The sequence below is a fragment of the Antedon bifida genome, chromosome 2 (genome assembly GCF_963402885.1).
Source record: "Antedon bifida chromosome 2, ecAntBifi1.1, whole genome shotgun sequence".
NCBI lineage: Eukaryota > Metazoa > Echinodermata > Crinoidea > Comatulida > Antedonidae > Antedon > Antedon bifida.
Window position 1 is genome coordinate 27409150 of NC_136227.1, and position 21941 is coordinate 27431090.

At 33.2% G+C, this 21941-nt stretch overlaps 1 protein-coding gene across 1 annotated transcript; it reads right to left on the bottom strand.

Moving 5' to 3' along the window:
• Nucleotides 1-239: 239 nt before the first annotated feature.
• On the bottom strand, nucleotides 240-11371 carry LOC144835573 (uncharacterized). The gene is made up of 16 exons (XM_078690654.1): nucleotides 11039-11371; nucleotides 10427-10553; nucleotides 10133-10238; nucleotides 9103-9293; nucleotides 8390-8562; nucleotides 7927-8062; nucleotides 7576-7623; nucleotides 6696-6947; nucleotides 5982-6058; nucleotides 5446-5623; nucleotides 4138-4310; nucleotides 3893-4056; nucleotides 3300-3469; nucleotides 2646-2891; nucleotides 1840-2066; nucleotides 240-1532 (listed from the first exon to the last, which is right to left on the bottom strand). The coding sequence occupies exons 1-16, from the start codon at nucleotides 11369-11371 to the stop codon at nucleotides 1278-1280; spliced, it is 2856 nt and encodes a 951-aa protein (XP_078546780.1). The 3' UTR covers nucleotides 240-1277.
• Nucleotides 11372-21941: the final 10570 nt, after the last annotated feature.

The following is a 21941-nucleotide window of genomic DNA, read 5'->3' on the forward strand; positions in this document are numbered from 1 at the left end:
TTGGTCTCCCCAATTTCAGTTGTTTTGTTATGTATACACTGAAATAGACCGATTAAATAATAAAATGAAATGAAATGAAATGTAAAGGCCCGGTTTATTTAAAATATACCGGTTTGTTCCTTTGATTGAAAAGAACATGTAATTATGCTTTTGGATAATTCAGGTTATGAATATGATTGTGTTATGAATATAAATAAACAAAAATAAGTATAAAGCAAGTAACATAACAATATTTCTCATAGCGTACATTTTGTCTTTATTTACCACTATACTAAGCTCGATGCAGCTAAACCGTGTCAATATATAGTTGGCATATGCAATGATTTATTATCTAAAGACAAGTGGAAGATGTCATCTCATATGCAAACATATTTATATTGTTACTAATAGCCTAGTATAGGGCATGTCTTTTGATATTTAAATCATTATGTAATTAGCATAGCATACGTAGGACTTTAACTACACGTGGCTTAACAAAAATATTGATCAAACTGATCATGTCATTGCAATGAAGATCCTACCAAAATACTTGATTTCTACACAACACATACTATACAACGATGTCGGAAGATACCATTATTACTTGATGAAGTTGTTTTAATGTCAAGCTAGACGCAACAACATAAGTTCCAACTTTGTTAGAAAATAATATTTTGTGACTAAATTATTTGCAATGATTGTGGTATGTCACTCTACAAAATATTGTGTACACTTTTAATTCAAATTCCAACTTGATGTCGATGACTACAATATGTCTCTATGAAGACGGTTACCTTAACCAGTTATTTGTATAATATATTTTTGTATTCATTTCTGTTCAAAAGTTTGGTAGTATAATCAATTTGTATGGTCATTAAGCAAGTATGCAGACGTGTATACTAACTCAAAAAAAAAACTTGCAAAAAGGCAAACGTCTATATTAATAATTCCTCAAAAATCGATTTGATATAATTACAAAATATATTAAAATTTAATTACATTAACGCACATTATATTGATGTTACAAAAGTTTCTAATTATTGCCTACATTCTTAACATTCTTCAACAATGTTATACTGTAAACTATCTAATATTGTTATAATGTTTACATGGGAGAGATAATATAGGCCTATGTAGTAAAATTAGCAATTGTCGGTATTTACAATTTACCATGTAAATGATTGTTGAACATAATTGAAGTTCATATCTGCCCATTCATTTATAGTGGTTCATTTTCTTCAACCACTAGATAGTCAACCTATAACCTAGTCTAGAACATACTCTATTCATAGATGACGTTATATCCATTTATATATCTTCAAATTGCCGTTTGAATTAGACGAAGTACATGGCTCCCCATATCTGTTTCCCTCAATGATATACACGTCATTATTCACGGAAAAGCTACCCCATCCAAAACCACTACACGTGTCCTTCTCAAAATGCTTTATGAAGTAATTGCCCTCTAACCGATAGAACGCTGCCTTCAGGCCACTGATACTGGTTGAAATATCATTTACCGGTGGAAATATCAAGTACCATTGCTTGTAAACCTGTAAATTAACATAGTTTTATTCTGTATTTAAACACAACAACATTTCAACAAAATACTGTACTAAATCATGGGCCAGTAAAATTATATCTAAAACAACTCAATTCTTGTTTTCAGATGATTGAATTTGTTTACGAATGATACACTTGCCAGAAAAGGTCAACATGATTTTTACGATTACCTTCTAATTCAAAACATTCATTCTGGGAGAACGATGATGGGAGTACCCATTTTTTCTGTATTTTATACTTCTTCATAAGCCGTTAGTTAGATTACTGTGACTAAAATGTAAGAAATGTGACATTTACCTCTACTAATGTAAACGTGTCGAAACGGTACGAGCTATCTATCAACTGGTGTGGTTCAAAAAGCTCGGTTGATTTTCTATATTTATATACATGAGTGTGCAATGGCCGTGCTTCACTGTTTTGCGCGCTTTGTACAATTATATAATAATTTCCGTTATGTTCGAAGGAATCCGCCTTTGTTGGATAATTTGTGTCCGAAATCGTTTGATGTAATTCCCATGGTTGCACTGAAAGAGGCAAAATGTAAATTAGATACCTAAACACATAGTGGATTTAAAAGTAAATGATAACGATAAAGCATGATTCTGTCAACTCAAGTTTAATACTTGAAAATCACACTAATGATTTATAAACTCGTTAAATTTGCTGTATTAAAGCGTCTAACAAATATTAATCAAAATAAAATCAGATTAAGGATTTAGGTTTCTAGTTAACTGAGTCGTTGTTACCAGTTATAAGTCATTGTTATTACAAATCATTGTCCTTAGTTGGACCGTAGACATTCGAAAGCCACATGTTTGTCTTCAGTCAGACCACCTCTCCATTGAATTACATTATCTATCCATTCAGTTCTTCTACCATGCCTTCCTTTTGTACACCTATATTAGTTGTTTCACCAAATTGTACCCAACCACTAACTAACCTTATGCTTTCCTAATATGGACGAAACCACGGATGTTTAATTGTAATCTTATCCTTTATCTCTTCTTTAAACACAATATAAAGCAACTTCACTCTTCCCTGATATAAAGTAAATTTAATGGAAATCTGAGCAATAACATTTTTAAAACATTCACATGGCCTACCTGTGTTCATCATAAGCGTTACCGGTACGTCGGATTGAGAACGTTCCTCGAAAGATGCTGTTCCGCCAGAATCATAACCACTGTCGCCACAATAACACTCAGTGTGCTTGTTATTAACACCAGCATATTTGTAATCCAAACCACGGCATAGGTGAAGACAATCCCAGGCTGTTACACCAGGCGACTTCAAAATGTAACTAGAAAGCGCTTTCTCAGCCCCGTTATCGAGGTAAGAGTTTATAATAACTATAATGTATATATAAAAACATTTAAGTAAAACTGTAATACTATAGGCCTAGTTCTTTTTGTAATTTGAACACACTATCATACATACATGTTTTGTTGAATTAATTATTAGATGTGTAGCGACTATAGACTGTAAGTTAGTCAAAACACGCCACATTTATCTGACATTATGACATTACTAACTGCATCTCACGAATTGTATATATTTCAAATAAACTTAAATACCAGTAACAAGTTGCTTTTAAATTGCTAAAACTTTTGAGTTTGTTTTATATGGTGTAAAACTATTCGAATTTGTCATCACATCTTTGTATGTTAAAACATTACGAAATAAAAGAAGCATAATAAGAGGAAAAAAAATTATTTTTGTTGTAATATTAAATGTCGTTGATACTTTTATCAGCTTACCCTCTGCTTTGCCCGTTATTGACGTTTTTCGATCAGAATACATAAATATTGGTTGAGGTTCTGTCAGTTCAAAACTACATCCCGGAAATGGTAATATGGACAGCCACACTTTGCGATTGTTGCAATCACCCAAAGTATCATATATATTCCAATATCGCCCTCCATTGCTACTGTATACAGAATAATTAATACTATTAATTTACTGTACTTTGGCTGAACCAGTCTGCCTTTTTAATAGTCTACGGTATTCAAACTTTGCAAAAACCTAGTTTTACCAAAATTCAATTTACCAAAACATAATTAACCAAAGCCCAATTTGCCAATTTAAATCAGTTTTTTTGGAAATTCAGTTTGTTAATCGGATAATTGATGACATGGTTTTCTCCAGAATATTCATAAAGTTTGTCGTCTTTTTCTCTAATCTAAATTCTTTATTGGGTTGGTGTCCGTACCGTAATATCTAATTTAAATTTTGTCACCCGTTGTTGTCCTTGTTATAATTTGTTGCTGTTGACAATTTTCTGTTTTGTATATTTGTTTATAACTCTAGTGAGTGCAGTAGTTTACATAGTACGATTAAAAGAAAAACTAACGTTGTGTAGACCATTAGAAACTTTGCTGGTGTTTTAGTACGAAGGTCTTTCCACGGGTAATTCAACAGCCTTTCTTTGGTGAACCATTCAGTTTTAGTAGCACCCACAGCGTTGAATATTAGCGACAATTTAGACTTTCCATTGTCGTATAGAGCAATTTTCACCTTCAAAAACAAATATGAAATAATTAGTAGGCTCGTAGCAAGAACAGACGAGGGACAATGTATGCATGTTTGTAAACTTACTTTTGAAACCTTATCCCAGGCGTCAACTAGGCTACTTTTGTAATGGTCTCTGAAGGAATCATCAAGCTTCATGGCATCTTGGTTTCCTTCATTCCTTGACCCTGCTGTGTTCCACAAATCATACAGGTCAACGTTATTAACACCGGAGACAGCTTTATACACAAGTATCCAAGCTGTAACGTAAGATCATTTTAGTTTTTGGAATACTGTATTAAAAATATACAAGCCTGAGTTGCTGTGCTGTTGATAATGATGATTATGATGATGATGCTGTGGCATGCGTGTGGAATCTAATAAAAATAACTTACTTTTGGCTACCCATATGATGGAAAGGAAAAAAGAAATCATATGTTATTTCAAATTTTCAACGACTTACAGTAAAGAGGAGGGAAAATGAAATGTAATTGTAATTTGGAGTTACGGTGTAAATCAATCGAGGTTGAGAGATGGAAATGTGGTTAAGAGAAAAAAAATAGCGAAGACGGCCAAGCGGTTGAGGAGACGGCCAAGAGATTTAGAGAATATGGCCAAGTGGTTGAAAGAAGACGGCAAAACGGTTGAGAGAAGATGGCCAAGCGGTTGAGAGAAGATGGCCAAGCGGTTGAAAAAAGACGGCCAAGCGATTGAGAGAAGACGGCCAAGCGGTTGGGAAAAGATGGCGAAGCGGTTGAGAGAAGATGGCCAAGCGGTTGAGAGAAGATGGCCAAGCGGTTGAGAGAAGATGACCAAGCGGTTGAGAGAAGATGGCCAAGCGGCTGAGAAAAGATGGCCAAGCGGTTGAGAGAAGATGGCCAAGCCATTAATAGAAGACGACCAAGCGGTTGAGAGAAGACGTCCAAGTCGTTGAGAGAAGATGGACACGTGCCTGAGGAGAGGACGTTATGTGGTTAACGGGAGATTGTAATTATTATGTTAACTTACTTAGATTCAGTTCAGCTCCGTCAAATTGTGAACGACTTCACATACTTACAGTTTCGCTTTGAACAAATTAATTAGCTTTAGCAATCGGAAGAATCTAAACGAAAAACTGAATGCCATCGAAGTAACAAAAAATCACTTACCTTTGGCTATGCATGATATAAAAGGAGAGAAATGAAGATCATGTCATTTTTTAATTACAACATTGAAATTAGTAAAAACCGTACCTTTAATTTAACTTAAGAAGAACCGACGACTAAGTTGCTACACCGTACTAATAACATGGACGCGTTCTTATTGCACCATCAATTATGACGTATTTTGGCTATTTTTACAGTAGGCCTACATTTGAACTAAATTTATTTTAAATTGTGGTTGGTAACTACTAACCTGGACAAAAAAACCGAACTCGATAATCACTACATCCGCCGACTGTTTGGTCTTCATTTTTACAAACAAGACCATATGTAGTGCAGCTAACAATCTCTCCAGTAGAAGTGTAAGGTAACCCGTTAATAGTTTGACATTCAATAGCTGTTGGATTATCACACATTATACTTGGATTCTCCTAGGAAAAATATAGGTTAAAGAAGAAGAATAAAATCAGATTTTGAACAGGCCATTTTGTAGTTTTAACAAAGTTAATCATTTTCGTAGATAAAAAATCTCATTTTTTAGCAGGTAAATATTTTTTTTTCGATCCAATTTTTGGCCAAAAGTTAATGGGACACTTTATGCATACATAACATATGTGATACTGTATTTAACATGTTTACTTTCACAATTTATTTTTATCGAATAGGAATCTAGTCAAATTAGTTCGGGTATATCCCAGACTAAGTAAGAATAGGTATAGATTTCTAATTAAGCATTACAACAATAAATGGTGAAAATGATTTTGATGTTATGTATATAATACGACTTACGCTGTACAAGTGGGAAACGGTTTCCCAATCTCCACTACCTGATGGACCGTCACGGTCAAACCAGGGTGTCCATGGGTCTGTATATAAAAACATTTGCCGTCAGTCAGAAAACTCAATATGCCACTCTGGTTAAAGTCGATTGACAACTATATCCTAGGTGGACAATTACCATCCGAACAATATTACTACCGAGACAACTACCCTTCTAGAACAACTACCCCTCGGACAACTTCTTGTTTAGGATAACTACCCAGCAGAACAACTACAACCCCTAGGACAACCACCCCATCACCCCCCCCCCCCCCCAATAACAGATACCCTCTGGTCAACCACCCCTCTAGGATTACTAACCTCATACAGTATGACATCTACCTACTGGTGATTTAAATAATATATTCATTCAAATGCATTAAAAATCTATTCATGAACCTGTCGTGAACTCTTTCTATTCTTCAGAACACCTTAACCTAACCACTACTTGGAAACAACTGTATCTCACTTGTTCAACACATTTTGAATACATTTAAATAAAATATATTGATAACAAACTTTACGCTTCTGCTGAAAAGCCTGATCTTATTTGCCAAGAGTTTTTCTTAGTTAAAACTGTTACCATAATAATACCAATACGATAGGGGCTAATAGGTGCGAGTAAAACGCCGCCCACTTGAAAAGAAATGTATATAATGGTCGAAGCATTAAACGGTAACCTACTACAACTTGTCACTGGAGTTCCAACATCACAGTTTTGCCATCTTTTTGTAGAAGTTGTGTAACACCAGGGCTGAGTGTGATTACTAGGGTTACGGCAATAGTTGTGGTCTCCTAAACCGAAACCAGGCGCTGCTTCTGGTGGGTAGCTGTGTGTATGAGGCGTTTGGTCTGTCCATTTTTGACATGTGTATCCGTCAGTGGTGGTACTTACTATACCTCGATAATCAACACCATCAGTAGCAGTATAGCATTCTGAAACATTGGCAAACATAGGTAAATAAATTATTTGTAATGTGCTAACAGTGACTATTTTTGAAACACATGTTTTGAACATGCTTCTAGGTTATGTTTTGTTTTTCATAGAATATGATGGGTTCAATTAGTATTAAAGCCGTAAAAAGTTGTGAATATATTAGAAAGGTATATATCCTGTACAAGGTATTTGCCAAAGACTATAGGCTTATTGGAAAAAGTAATAAAGACGAAAAAGAAAATATGAACTTACAGTATAATGTAATTAACTAGTGTAGTCTGTTTGACTTGACTCAAACAAAATAAATGTGTGTAATTGATTGATAGATTGATCATTTCAAAATAACAATATCATATACAACAAACAATACTTGAAAGAAAACTAAACATCACACTACAATATGATTTTCTCCCGTTTTGTGAAGAGATTTTAAGATCGTAACAGATAGTTAATAGTGCACCTAACAAGATCATTTTCACTATTCAAAACTCAAATAATGATTATTTATTAAATTATTATCAAATAATATTTAATGATGAATTTAATTTTTAGATCACCAGAAACATCACTAACATTATTAATCAGACGATTTCAAAACTACAAACTTGTTTTTATTATAAAATTTACCTTTGCTTTGAATAAAAATCGCAAACACTGACGCTGTTGCTGGTTTTCCTAAAAAACACACAACATAAAGAAAACGTTATCATTAGTATTTTTATAAACTTTGTAATCTAGGGCATAACGTTAGGTAATTAGTTTAGTTGGTCTCAAATTTTAAAATGCTAACTTTTTCAATTTGTACTACACGAGCCTGTTATTTAGCATTCCAAGTTACTAAACAATTTAAACTTGTTATTCTATGACATAATATAGTTCTATATAATTATTTATATTTGGCCAAGTATAGTATCATTAAATTAATTTGTACATGGGCCGGATGCGATTGATCTCAGTGGATATTTTAATGTTTCTTACCGTAATCGTGACGTTGCTGATAGATCAACGTGTCTCTGAGATCTTCACCTGTATTGCGTGTCTGTGCCAGTACTAGATAGTTACTTCCGTCCATTTCAAACATATGCGAGTCGTCTATTCCATTTGTTTCAATTAACTCAAAAAAGAAAAAAATAACGCAAAAATTCCACAAAAAAATGTTTTCTTTTGCATGTTTATTTGTATTTAATAGCATGTGACGTAAACATGTTGTCTAGTATAGTACTAATATGTTGTCTGGTATACAATGAACGTTTTACCTATGAAAGCTGAACTCTTGACCTTATATTTAATTATTTACAGTCAGTTATTAATACTGAAGTAATTACGTAAACCAAGTCATGATCTTTCTTGGATCATCATCAAGTGTTCATACAAGAGTAAATAATATTGATTGAGACACTACTCTGAGTATCTTAGAATTACATTAACGGAAAACCCCTACCTGACTGGATTCTTCACCAATGGCATCTCTTGTAAATGAATACATTTCCGAGTTTGTAGTTTTGTCTGGGTTTTGAAATCGGGCAACGAACAAACTTGAGTCTCCTCTACTATCTTGAAGAAACGATGTTGAGCAATGCCCACATTCTATTGTGAATGTATCCTCAAATTGTTCTTTATCAATGAAAAATTAACAATACAATTATTTTCTTTTTTGCTTTTGCTTTGTCTTGTGAATAATATATATGAGGCCTGAGGCGTATTGAGGCGTACAGATGGGTGCGAAAACTTTATGATGTTCAAGCGTACATTGCATTACTGCCAAGATTGTATCACTGATGCCCCACAATCCAGTAAGGTATTAAAAAGATCATAAAGCGCCACTATATAACATAGTTATGCCCCATGCCAACAAATTTGAATCATCTCGACGTTCTTTTAGTTTGTTTGCTTAGTAAACTGGGGATTTTTGGGTGAAAATGTTTGCAGAAAGACGTCCTACTTATCGGTAGTAAATTAAATTACAACAAATCATAAAGTTAAATCATATTATAGTAATTAGGATTCTATATTTACTTATGCATAACTAAGAGTCAGTCAGTCTAAAGTATGGATATTGAAATGGTAATAAACAATAAATTCTAATATAAATGGGTAATAATTAATACAAATCTTATCTGTGTACGTTATGTCCAAAAGTAGTGTTTAGCCTACCAGTTTCTGGATTGAAGTGGTACACGTGTATTGGATCGGTAGAATACTTTTTTGCTTTTGAAACATACACATCATCATCAGTAGTGAATACTCTAACACGCCAAACTAAACCATCTTCTATGAACTGGATCTGTTCATACGTAGACATCTGTACGTTATATTTGAACACATAAAGACCCTTTGACGATACGCTGAACATAACAAATTAAAATAAATGAAATATGGTACAAATAATTGTATGAGGTGAAAAGATTTTCAAATTTGTCATCGGATGAAATTATTTATATCATTTCACGGATATAAAAAAAAAATCATCGTATTAATTTGTTTTATAGCACACCTCCTGTGAATTATGTAAACAGCAGAACAACATACCTAGACATAGATAACACAGGCTAGCGGTATGAAAGGCAACCGAAACTGATCTAGACAAATTCTGTTTTTTCTCAATAATTTCACGTCTTGTTGTCAAGTTGTTCCATTATCATACAAAGTTAACAATCTAAAGCTAATTCAAGTGCTTTTTTGGTCTAAATTAGTAGATATCGCTCTCCAAAAATGTTCTGATCGACTGCCATTTTGGATGTTATTGTTTATATAGGTCTATAATCACTACAGGTACATACCAATAATTCTCTAAACCGCCCGGTGATATACTGAAAATTATTTGATTAATTTGAAAAGATACAGATGAGGAAATCTGTACGAATGAGGAAAAGTCGTCACAGCCGATATTCGAACCCGAAACTTTTTGCTCTGAGACATATCTTAATAAATATTATAAGATAATATACAAAAATCAAAATGTATGATTACTTCAACGAAACAAGTTGATTTTAATGTTAGACCTAATGCTATTTTACTTTTCAAGTTATCTTTATTGTGTTTTTTACAAACAGATATTAAAAGAATTTGGTTGCTGGTTATAAAACAGAATATAGAAAACTTACACTATTTAAAAAAAATTCAGATTGTATAAAAATATAACGTTAAAAATGTTACTGTATGCCTATACAGTATTTATACTTACGCATTACCGACAACAATATAAAGTCTATCTTTAGACCAGAAATGTGTCAGACGTCTAGGTTCAATAAGTGGAATAGTTGCTTGAATACTCAGTCTATTTGTTAATTCTATATCAAAAAAATATATAAGTTCGAATTAAATAAATAAATATGCTCGTATACTAATGACTATGTTTGCCTATCTAACACTCATTCGTACGGTGGACATATTTAATGTGTACACAGGTACATATCATTCACTTGAAGACATCTACGACGCTCGCCAATTAATATCCACATTATTTGTATCTACTTACTATGTTCACAGTTAATTCCTCTGAAACTCTCTGCACAAATACAGCTGTAACCTCTGTCACTACAGTCGTTAACGCAACTTGCTCCATTCCCACACAAGTTCCCCACTGAACATGTTCCAAAACGACTCTAAAAAAGCAGCAATGAACTATGATATATCAGACAACGTTGCTCGTCCAATAAAAGCAAATAGCTTATAATCACTGTGTTTAATATTAGCAAACAAAACAAGTTCTAAGTCGATTTTATGAAGTTTTTTATGAGTTAAAAAGATTATATTTTACAAGCTGTAGCATTTTTCGTTTTTTTTTCAAAGCTGAATTTTATATTTGTATTACATTGGATTGAACTTTTATCTAGGATATCCGACGCATGTGCTGTAACTTAATATTTCGCTTGAAATGTCACAGTACTTTATTTAAAAAAAATAAATCCAAGCAGCACTAGCTTGTTCCAGGCATATCTGTTAAACTCACGTGATGATCATCAAGCAACCATCAGACCGGGCTTAAAATGGTAAACACAGGAGTTGGATACAACTTATATATTAATGAACGAGTATTAGACAGAAAGATAATAAACACTACTGTATAACTAAACCTACTCAAACCTACCTGGTTTTTAGATGTTACTTGTAGACCATCGAAATGCACTGAATGTATGTCTTTAACAAGCTTCCTGGTATTCTTGCCCACCTGTATCGAATACAGCGTACAGGTGTTTTCAGCAAACGCGAACGATTTACAGTTAGAGTCTTGACGACAAAACACTGAACAACTCGCCAAGTCAGTATCGTTGTAAGTAGTCATAGCATCTGGAATTCTCCAGTGCTGGCGACCATGATAGATAGCATTTGTTTCTGTATTGGGGCATGTTACAACGGCACTTGTGAGACGGAAAATAAACTGACATAAAACAACTTGGAAAATTGTCCTTTCCATCGTCATCGTAGGAATTATAATCTGAAAGCCTGACGTTTATGTGTTCAAAAAATGTAATTAATCAATCAATAAATCAATTATTTATCTCGCATGACTTTTTAGCTCTATTCATAGCCTGTTTTCCAATAGCTGTATTTATTCGCGCGAATCGAAGTGTTAACGCGAATTATTAAGTTGGATACAGAAAGATGCGATTTCCACCATACGTAAATTATTGTAATTATTATATATTTATATATACTATTATTATTAGCTGAAGAATGAGGGTACGCTCTTTTAAACTTGCATTATTGTATGTGTTTTTAATTTTTTTTATATATTTGAACAAACGTTTTCAGCCTTTAAGTGCTGCTGTTTTGTATGTTTATATACATACTGAAATAAATAAATAAATAAGTTATAATAACTATATTGGACCCCATTGGAAAAACATGTTAACATTGTTAATTGTCGACTAAATGGGTTATCAAGGTATTGTTTTTGTGTGTTTTGTATATTTTACTATCTTAATTTAATTGAATATCGAATATAATCACTCAATTAATTTACTTTTATTTATATTGTACTGTGTATTGTATCGAGAACTTTTGCGAACCAATAATTCATTTATTGAGGTACTTGTCTATATTTGTGTAAAGATATTTACCAAGGTAATAAGAGTCCAGATCCTGAGTAAAGCTATGTTTACACTGAAACCGGATTATGTACGATGGCCAAGGAAACTCCGGAATGAGTAAAGTTTGAACTGTTTTATTCTCAACCATACGCCTGGCTGGAAAACTACAAAATGGTTGCTTCTTAAAATAGTTGTTTAGAAGCTTAGAGTTATACTCATTCGAGTATCGATCTGTTTTCTGTAAATGTAACTATACCAATATTGACATTCGTTAACGAACAATTTTTTATTAGTACAGTATAATCAATACATTATTGAGCACTATTGGGTACAAAGAACAATGAAATAAGAAAGATCAATATAAAGCGTATAGCAGGCTCTATAGTCCTCACAAAATGCATAACTAACACATGCCTGTCTTAGAAAACATCAGGTTTGTAAAATAAGGCATTATACAGTTCCACGGCAACAGGTTCCCACTATATAGTACATAACTCCTCCACATCCTCTTTAAAATATTCTCCCCACTATAATCGTTATTACTATTTAAAAATACACATAAAACATGGGATTGATAACGTATGTTATAAGAAATTAGCAATGGCTAGTTGTCGCTTTTTACAATTAAAATTAATTTTTTAATGGAATTTTTAAAAAATGTAAAGAAAGAAAAAGACATAGGAGAGGCAGGTTATGTTATGTGAAATTTAAAAATAGCTAGCTGTCATTATTTACAATTTAATTCGACTGTTAAACGAACTAAACAATTAAATTAAACGAAAAAAAAAAGAAATTAAAAAAAAATGAAGCGGAATTAAAAATTTAAAATACAGAGACAAATGGCAAACAAATAAAAATAGAAGAAATTACAAAATAAAAACAAAAAATATGACAAAATATACAATTGGAAAAACTTCTAATCTGGGCTTGATTATGTTTGTGTCCTAACAAACACCGGTACCTAGTCTACTAAGTTTAAAATGACGTTATATCCATTTATATATCTTCAAATTGCCGTTTGAATTAGACGAAGTGCATGGCTCCCCATATCTGTTGCCCTCAATGATATACACGTCATTATTCACGGTAAAGCTACCCCATCCATAACTACTACAAGTATCCTTCTCAAAATGCTTTATGAAGTAATTTCCCTCTAACCGGTAGAAAGCTGCCTTTAGGCCACTGATACCATTGGTTGCAATGTCTTTACGCGGTGGCAATATCAAGTACCATTGTCTGTAAGCCTGTAAATATTCATACTTTACTAAATTATGAAAATTCAAGCATAATAAAGAATTTAAAATTTCGTGTGTATTGGATGCAGAAATTTAGCTGGCTTATTCTATATAGTTATATCAAAAGCATGCACTGCATGGGAAAATCTGAGATTAAAATAAACTCAAAGAGAAATTATGTGAGGAATTCTTTGAAGAAAAAGTGGATTAAATACTGTAGTAGAGAAATAATAGAAGGATTAGTGGAGGGAATACGTGAGAAAATAGCGTAGAAATATATCGCGGAGGAAATAGTAGAAAAATTAGTTGATGAATTAGTGAAGAAATAGTAGATGAATTAGAGTCAAAATTAGTAGAGAAATTAGTGAAGGAATTAGTAGAGGAATTATTGGAGTATTTAGTCGAGGAGTTAGTTGAGGAATTAGTCGAAAGGAATTAGAGATGGAATTAATGAATGAATTAGTGGAGTAGTTAGTCGAGGGGTTAGTTGAGGAATTAGTCGAGGAATTAGTAAAGGAATTAGGGAAGGAATTAGTAGAGGAATTAGTGGAATAATTAGTCTAGAAATTAGTGAAGGAATTAGTAGAGGAATTAGTGGAGTATTTAGTCGAGGAGTTAGTTGAGGAATTAGTCGAAAGGAATTAGAGATGGAATTAGTGAATGAATTAGTGGAGTAGTTAGTCGAGGAGTTAGTTGAGGAATTAGTCGAGGAATTAGTAAAGGAATTAGGGAAGGAATTAGTAGAGGAATTAGTGGAGTAATTAGTCGAGGAGTTAGTTGAGGAATTAGTCGAGGAGTTAGTTTAGGAATTAGTGAAGGAGGTAATGGAATAATCAATGGAGGAATTAGTAGAGAAATTAGTGAAGAAAATAGTGGAAGAATTAGTGAAGGAGGTAGTGGAAGAATTAGTGGAAGATAGTAGAGAAATTAGTGAAGGAAGTATTCGAAGTACTGTAGTTAGTCGAAGAATTAGTAGAGGAACTAGTCGATGAATTAGTAGATAAATTAGTGAGGAATTAGTGGAGGAAATAGCGAAGGAATTAGTGAAGGAATTTGTGGAGGAATTAGTTTAGAAATAATGAAAGAAATAGTGAAGGAAATGCTATGGCGAGGAAATAGTGGAGGGAATATAGTAAGAAAATAGTGGAGGAAATAGTAGAGTAGTGGAAAAAGTAAAGTTAGACTTTACTTCAGAAACATATAGGCTTATATTATTAGGACTAGCTTTTAATTTGAAAATCATTCTGAACAAAAATGTCAGCCAGGGAGAAGGATTTATTCTTTCTTATTCCATCGAATTATTAATAATACATTACTATGACTAACAATGTAAATATATTATGACATACATTACCTCTACTAATGTAAATGTGCCGAAACCGTATGGACTATCTATCAATTGATGTCGTTCAAAAAGCTCGGTTGATTTTCTATATTTATATACATGAGTGTGCAATGGTCGTGCTTCACTGTCTTTTGTGCTTTGTACAATTATATAATAATTTCCGTTATGTTCGAAAGAATCTGTCGTTTTAGGAAAATTTGTGTCCGAAATAGTTTGATGTAATTCCCATGGTTGAACTGAAAATGTAAATGAGATAGTATAATTATTAGAAAAGCAACGATATACCATGTTGGAGTTTTCTCAGAAGGGAGAACTTAAAGTCATACCAATAGAAATTATAGTGAAAGACATTTAAAACGATGCATTTTGGGACGGTTTAAAATCACCGGTAAAGTTACGTAATAAAAAAATGAGGTTGACCAACATAAAGCAATATTCCGAAATGGAATGGTAATATTATAAATGAAAAAGTTTTTTCACAATGTCCTTAATCTGTATCTTTCTAATTCCAAAGGTCTATAAAGGATCTGTACATTTCAATGAAATTCATTTTATGTGGTATAGCCTACCTGTGTTCATCATAAGTGTTGCGTCGGATTGAGAACGTTCCACGAAAGATGCTGTTCCGCCAGAACCATAACCACTGTCGCCACAATAACACTCGTTGTGCTTATTATTAACGCCAGCATATTTGTAATCCAAATCACGGCATAGGTCAAGACAATCCCATGCTGTTACACCAGGCGACTTCAAAATGTACCCGGAAAGTGCTCTATCAGCCTCATTATCGCGGTATGAGCCGATAAGAACTGCATAAACAACAAAATCGAAATATACAGTGTAATATACCTACTACAGTAATCATGGCATCGTTGCATATTGGAACACGGAAGTGTTATATTTTAAATACCAAAATGATGTTTGTTAAATCACCCCGCTTATACCTTTATCTACGTTGTCTATGTATTTACATAAAGTAAATAATATTGTTATATATTTTAATAACGCGGAACCATGAATGATTGTTTATGACGCTTGTTCTGATGTTGTTTAGTGTAATCACTATTTTTATCTAATATTTATACACTGTTGTTGACAATTTTATCAACTTACCGTCTGATATGGCCTTCATTGACGTTTTTCGATTAGAGTACATAAACATTGGCAGAGGCTCCGTCATTTCGTCATGACATCCGTCAAACGTTAAAACTCCCATCCATAATGTACGAGAGCAACTATACCATTTGTCAATTATAATCCAAAAGCGTCGTCCACTGGTACTGTAAGAAAACAATTTTAAAATCTATTTTTTCCAGAAAACGGTTGCCAAAATTTGATTTTCAAAAAACTCAAATTATTACCAAGATAAAAAAGAAAATGTTCTAATCGTTCGCCGCTTGTAGAATGATCATTTTCTATTAGCCTAACACACGGAACATTATTCATTCATTTTAGAGAGTAAAGCTAAATCGTTGATTTTCAATTGTTTTAAATTGCCTTACAAAATATCATACAAGTAACTCTCCGTATTACTGTTGAGCTAATTCTATTTTTAACGGTACACCAACCAAACCCACCACCACAACCGGAGAGAACAAGAGGAACACGATTGAATTATCACTCGATGCATTTAACAAACCTTGTGGTGACCATTTTAAACTTTTCTGGTGTTTTAGTACGAAGGGTAATTCAAAAGTCTAAAAGTTTATTGAGGCCCAATTTTCCAAAACCATATACCCTGAACTTATTATGCCTTTTTACTTTACTTTTTTTTCTGTAAATGTTTGGGTAGTTGTTGTGGTGATTTGTTCTTGTGTATAACTAACCTTGTGTAGACCATTTTAAAATGTAATGGTGTTTTAGTACGAAGGTCTTTCCACGGGTAATTCAACAGCCTTTCTTTGGTGAACCATTCAGTTTTACTAGCGCCCACAGCGTTGAATATTAGCGACAATTTAGATTCTCCATTATCGTAAAGAGCAATCTTTACCTGTCAAAAACAAGTACTGTATAATAATGTAAGAAAAAGTTGAGGAGAGCAAGGGAGAAGAAAGAAATGGGAGACGGGGAAAGAGAGAGAGAGGATAACTCGATCGGGATACGAGGCTGTATGATACTATAGCAATGTCGTTTGTAAACTTGCCTTGGAAACCATGTTCCAGGCGTCAACTAGGCTGCTTTTGTAGTGGTCTCTGAAGGAATCATCAAGCTTCATGGCATCTTGGTTTCCTTCATTCCTTGATCCTGCTGTGCTCCACAGATCATACAGGTCAACGTTATTAACACCAGAAACAGCTTTGTATACAAGTTTCCAATCTGTAAGAACATTATTAAAATATTCCTTGTTTGAAAAGATAATATGTATGTTTGCCATATCATAAAAAACAGTGATAAATATAGAATAACAGCAACATTAGAATAATGGTTTGGTTGATTCATAAACAAAAATATAAATCTTTAGATTCAATAAAGTAGGCATAATAGCCTTTCCAAAAAAGTATTAGTTTTTAAACACTGAATTTAAGTGTGTGATAATATGTAATGTTATTTTTAATGAAAGAATGTATTTTAAATAATTAAATGATTTAAAGTGTGACAAAACAAACGAGTCACCAATCAAACATTCTTTAGTTTCTATTTTGGAAGATATTATTGTATTGAGAGAAACTAAGGCAACCTAACAACAGGACGCTGAGCTTGCCAAGATAGGCACTCGTAAAAGTACTTTGATCTGCTGCAAAATACCAACAGTATACATATTCTCCACTGCGGCGCGGTGTCTGTTAACCAAAGATTTAGGAAGCCAATTTACCAATCGAAAATCAGTCAAATAGTTTATAGGTGTGGAATTGATCGCAGCCACAGATAAACCTTTTGATCTCCGAAGCTCAGCATATTGGTGTTAGATTGTCTTAGAGAAACTAACACTTAAGTTCGGACCAGGAGTATCACATTATTACAAGAAAAACAAAAATAGTTTACATATACTTAGTAAAAATGCATGTAACATAAACTAAAAATACTTTACCGTTGGCTTAAATACGTATGATAGAAATCAAAAAAAGTTATTATGTTACTTTAATTATAAACCAAAAGAATAACATAATTAAGGTAATTTAATAATGATGATTGTATAACATTACATTTTTCAACAAATATACAAAAACATTCACAGTTCCATCTTAGGTGTATAAAGCATGTGCCATGGAAAAAAAAGTGTAACTCAGATTTTTGTTAAAATCGCTTACCTTCATTTAGAATGAAAATTGCGAACACCGATGCCGTTGCTGGTCTTCCTAAAATAAACGAAATAATAAATAAAAACATACCATTAATATTATAGATTTATACATGATATTTTGCTCATTTGATACCTTAAAACGTTTGTTTATTGAAAGAATGTAATGTGAATATATATAAAAATAAAAAAACACATCAAAATATGTCAAAGCCTACATCACATAAATTAATAATTGAAAATTACACATTATATTAAAATTAGCTATATTGCAGATCCTCTATGTAAATCGTTTTATCATATTTTTAGATTAGGCCTACATAATAAAATCTTTATGATAGGCATAACATTAGGCACCTGTAATCAGTTTTAATTGGCCTCACATTATAAAACGGTAAGTAGTTCAATGTGTAAACGAACTAGCATTCCTAGACATTTTTTAAAAACGATTAAAAAAATGTATATATGTAGAAACTTTTAATCTATATTATGACGTAAAATCTTTAAATTAAAACAAGTTCATTTTTTACCCGTGTCTGCAAAATTTATCACTGCAAGGCGATTTTTTAAAACGGTTTCTTACCGTAATCGTGACGTTGCCGATATATCAACGTGTCTTTGGTATTACCAGCTGTATTGGCTGTGTGTGGCAATACTAGATAGTTACTTCCGTCCATTTCAAACATGTTCGAATCTACCACTCCATTTGTTTCAATTAACTTTATTACGAAGAAACAATAACAAATAGTTTTAGAATGTTTTAAACACTAAAATTGACCCCCAGACTATAATATTTCCCCATAAGCCACATCAGGTTTAATACTATAACTATGTTTCCAATAATATTATATCTGTAGGCCTATAAAAATAAAGTCAATAAATTATACAAAAAAAATAAAGACCTGTGGATATGAATTTTTTTAATGAATTGTGGTTAGCTCTATTTGATGAAAAAATAGGGATATTTTGATTTGCGATGACCAAGAACAGATGACCTATCATATCATGTTAAGTTATGTTGAATCTTGTAACTTTGTCAATTCATGGACCCGATTTTGTCGGTTCTATATATTCATGTGACCACTTTGGATTCTGTATTAAACTAAAAAATCAGCAATTTTTGGTGTATGGTTTAGTTGCGAAAAAGAAGATCGAAATCAATGTATTTTAATGTAGAATTGAACAACTTACCTGACTATATTCTTCACCGATGCCATCTCTTGTAAATGAATACATTTCGGAGTTTGTAGTTTCGTCTGGATTTTGAAATCGGGCAACGAACAAACTTGAGTCTCCTCTACTATCTTGAAGAAACGATGTCGAGCAACGCCCACATTCTACTGAAAATCTATCCTCAAGTTGTTCTTTAAAACAATAATATATCAATATAGTAGTATATAAACGTTGTGTAGTTACAATAGTTGTACATTTAAAAGTTCTCTCCTTTTAAATATAATAAGGCATAGCCATGCAAACATAATAGTTAGTGTACTACTACTACTACTACTACTACTGCTGTCAATAAAAAGAATTAGGTCTAAAGGTCTGAAAGAGAAGAGTTTGAAATTTCGAAAGAATGTTTCTCTCTCACTCCCAAATGTGGTGGTGGTGTGGCATTAACACACAATAATTAACCACAATAAGTCAACTAACTACTACTATAAATCAAAGCAGGAATTAGTCGCCTCAGTATTTTATGGATTTAAAAGAATCTAAATCCTAGTGTTATGTTATACCAAAGTAATTATTACCAGTTTCTGGATTGAAGCGGTACACGTGCATTGGATCGGTAGAATAATCTTTTCCTTTTGAAACATACACATCATCGTCAACAGTAAATACTTTAACATGCCACACTAGACTGTCTGCTATGTACTGGATCTGCTCATACGTAGACATCTGCACGTCATATTTAAACACATAAAGACCCTTTGGTGATCCTCTGCACACAAAAACAAGTACAATTATTATTAGAAAAGCAGGTAGTTCACCAATACCTACAACATGAAAACTCAATAGTTCTGACCTTCATCTAATGGGAATTCTTTCACTATTACAAATACAAAACATTAATATTATTTAATTATTATAACTATAATTTCATAAGTAGACAAGATAACATACGGAAGACTATTTGATTGAAACAAGGCAATCTAAATCCTGTTTTCCTGTCGACGTTATCATCGTTAATCGTTAAAAAGTTCAACGACGAACGTTTGAAAACGATCAAGTTGAAATGATAACGATAGCGCGAACATTTGATTTCTAGCGTTGAACGTTAGAGTTGAAACTGCTGTCTTCTTTCTAGACGTCGTCGTAACGCGAAAAAAAATTAATAGAGAACTCCCCTGCCTCTACTCTTAGTCCCATGGTGTAGGAGACGTGGGCCTAGGCATACTACTATCTCTATACTGATGGTTCTTCGTTCTCAGTAAGCCTATCCTAGTTCAAATAGCATTTGGACTGAAGACTTAGACCTACCTAATATTCCCGCGCCTACTTTCCGGAAGATCATTATAGTCACTTTGGCAAGGCTAGGCCTAGCTTTGACCGCGTCGCGATGCAACAGAAATAAATGTAGTCAGCAGAATTTTCCATCAATTTTGTGACGATATGTGTTGTATCGCCAAGATGATTGGTCAGTTCTTACATTTTAGCGTTGAGATATCTGGATTCAACTCTTGCGATTGCCAATGATCGCGATTTGTAGCGCCGATTACCTTTTCCTGTAAATCGCAGTACCCTTTCCTGTAAATCGTTAAAATGTCAATGTTTACGTAGAAGATCGCCGATTATTGACGATTGCGTCGCAAAACATCGACAGGAAAACATGCTTATAGCATTTACACACGTCGTCCTACATGTTTGTATTCGGTCGGGCACTATTCACTACCAATAATTATCACCATGTCGAACAACACTCTCAATACTTTACAAAAATCGTTAATCGTGCAATATACTGTACTGTAAAGCGTGGTTCTCACTAGCGACGCAACGCAACGACTTATTTACACAAAGTGCTATATTGCGTAATCATAAATGGGAACCGACGACGCAGCACTGCTGCAATATGTCGACAGGAAACCAGCCTATAGTGGGAACCAAGCTTAAGTAGGGCTACCTTCATACGTAGCCCGCGTTCAATAACAATGGGCAAAACAATGTATGGTTCAAATGTCAATAACGTATTTAGGCGTGTTACAAATGGTTTTTTATCTGTTTATACTTACGAATTGCGGGTAACAATGTAAAGTCTATTTTCAGACCAGAAATGATTTAAACGGTTAGGCTCATCGAGTGGAATTGTTGCTTGGAAACTCAGTCTATTTGCCAATGCTAGAAGAAAATATATACCAAGTGAGAATGTTTGGTTAAATATCGAATTATACACAAACGTGTTCAATGAGTCACATCCAGGAAAATACCCTAAGAACTATCTTCTGGAAATTTACCTGACCATCTCTCCAGTTGACTTGAGTCAAAATATGTATCACCTGGTCAGCTAGTAGAGAGAAGTTTTCTATAAGGGTTAATTATTGTGTTCTTGTCCAATACTAACACACACTTTATCAACAAGTTTACAGACACACAACATTTAAATGAAGACACATTGTTATATCCAACTTTATCTACTTACCATGTTCACAGTTAATGCCTCTGAACCTCTCAGTACAGATACAACTGTAACCTCTGTCACTGCAATCGTTAACGCAACTTGCTCCATTCTGACATAAGTTCCCCGCTGAACATGTACCTAAACGACTCTGAAGAGCAAAATCAACAGTATGGTATCAAAGCAACGTTACCTATTAATCAATAAAGACAACCTTAATTAATAATTACTCCAAAAATTGAATTGGCAATAATAAATGCATGTTTTACCGCTAAAAATAATACTATTATGTTTGATTTGATTTATTGCGATACTAACATGTACAAAACAGGTGGTAATAGGGATAGCCCTCTAAACCCTAATTTACATCCCGAAGCGTCTCCTAATTCCAAATTCCCCTATATCTAAATTCAGTATGAAATTCACGGTAAACATATTATTTATGAACTTCATTTTTAAATGTATTCTATTATTTATTTATTTATCTTATTTTTAGTTTTGTTTTTTATATTGAAACGTAATTCGGAAT

Coding starts and splice junctions, on each gene's coding strand:
- LOC144835573 (XM_078690654.1), bottom strand. CDS start 11,371: ATGACGATGGAAAGGACAATTTTCCAAGTTGTTTTATGTCAGTTTATT. Junction 9,294..10,132: donor TATATTGTTGTCGGTAATGC/GTAAGTATAAAT, acceptor TGTTATGTTCAG/CGTATCGTCAAAGGGTCTTT. Junction 6,059..6,695: donor AACTCCAGTGACAAGTTGTA/GTAGGTTACCGT, acceptor TTTTATATACAG/ACCCATGGACACCCTGGTTT.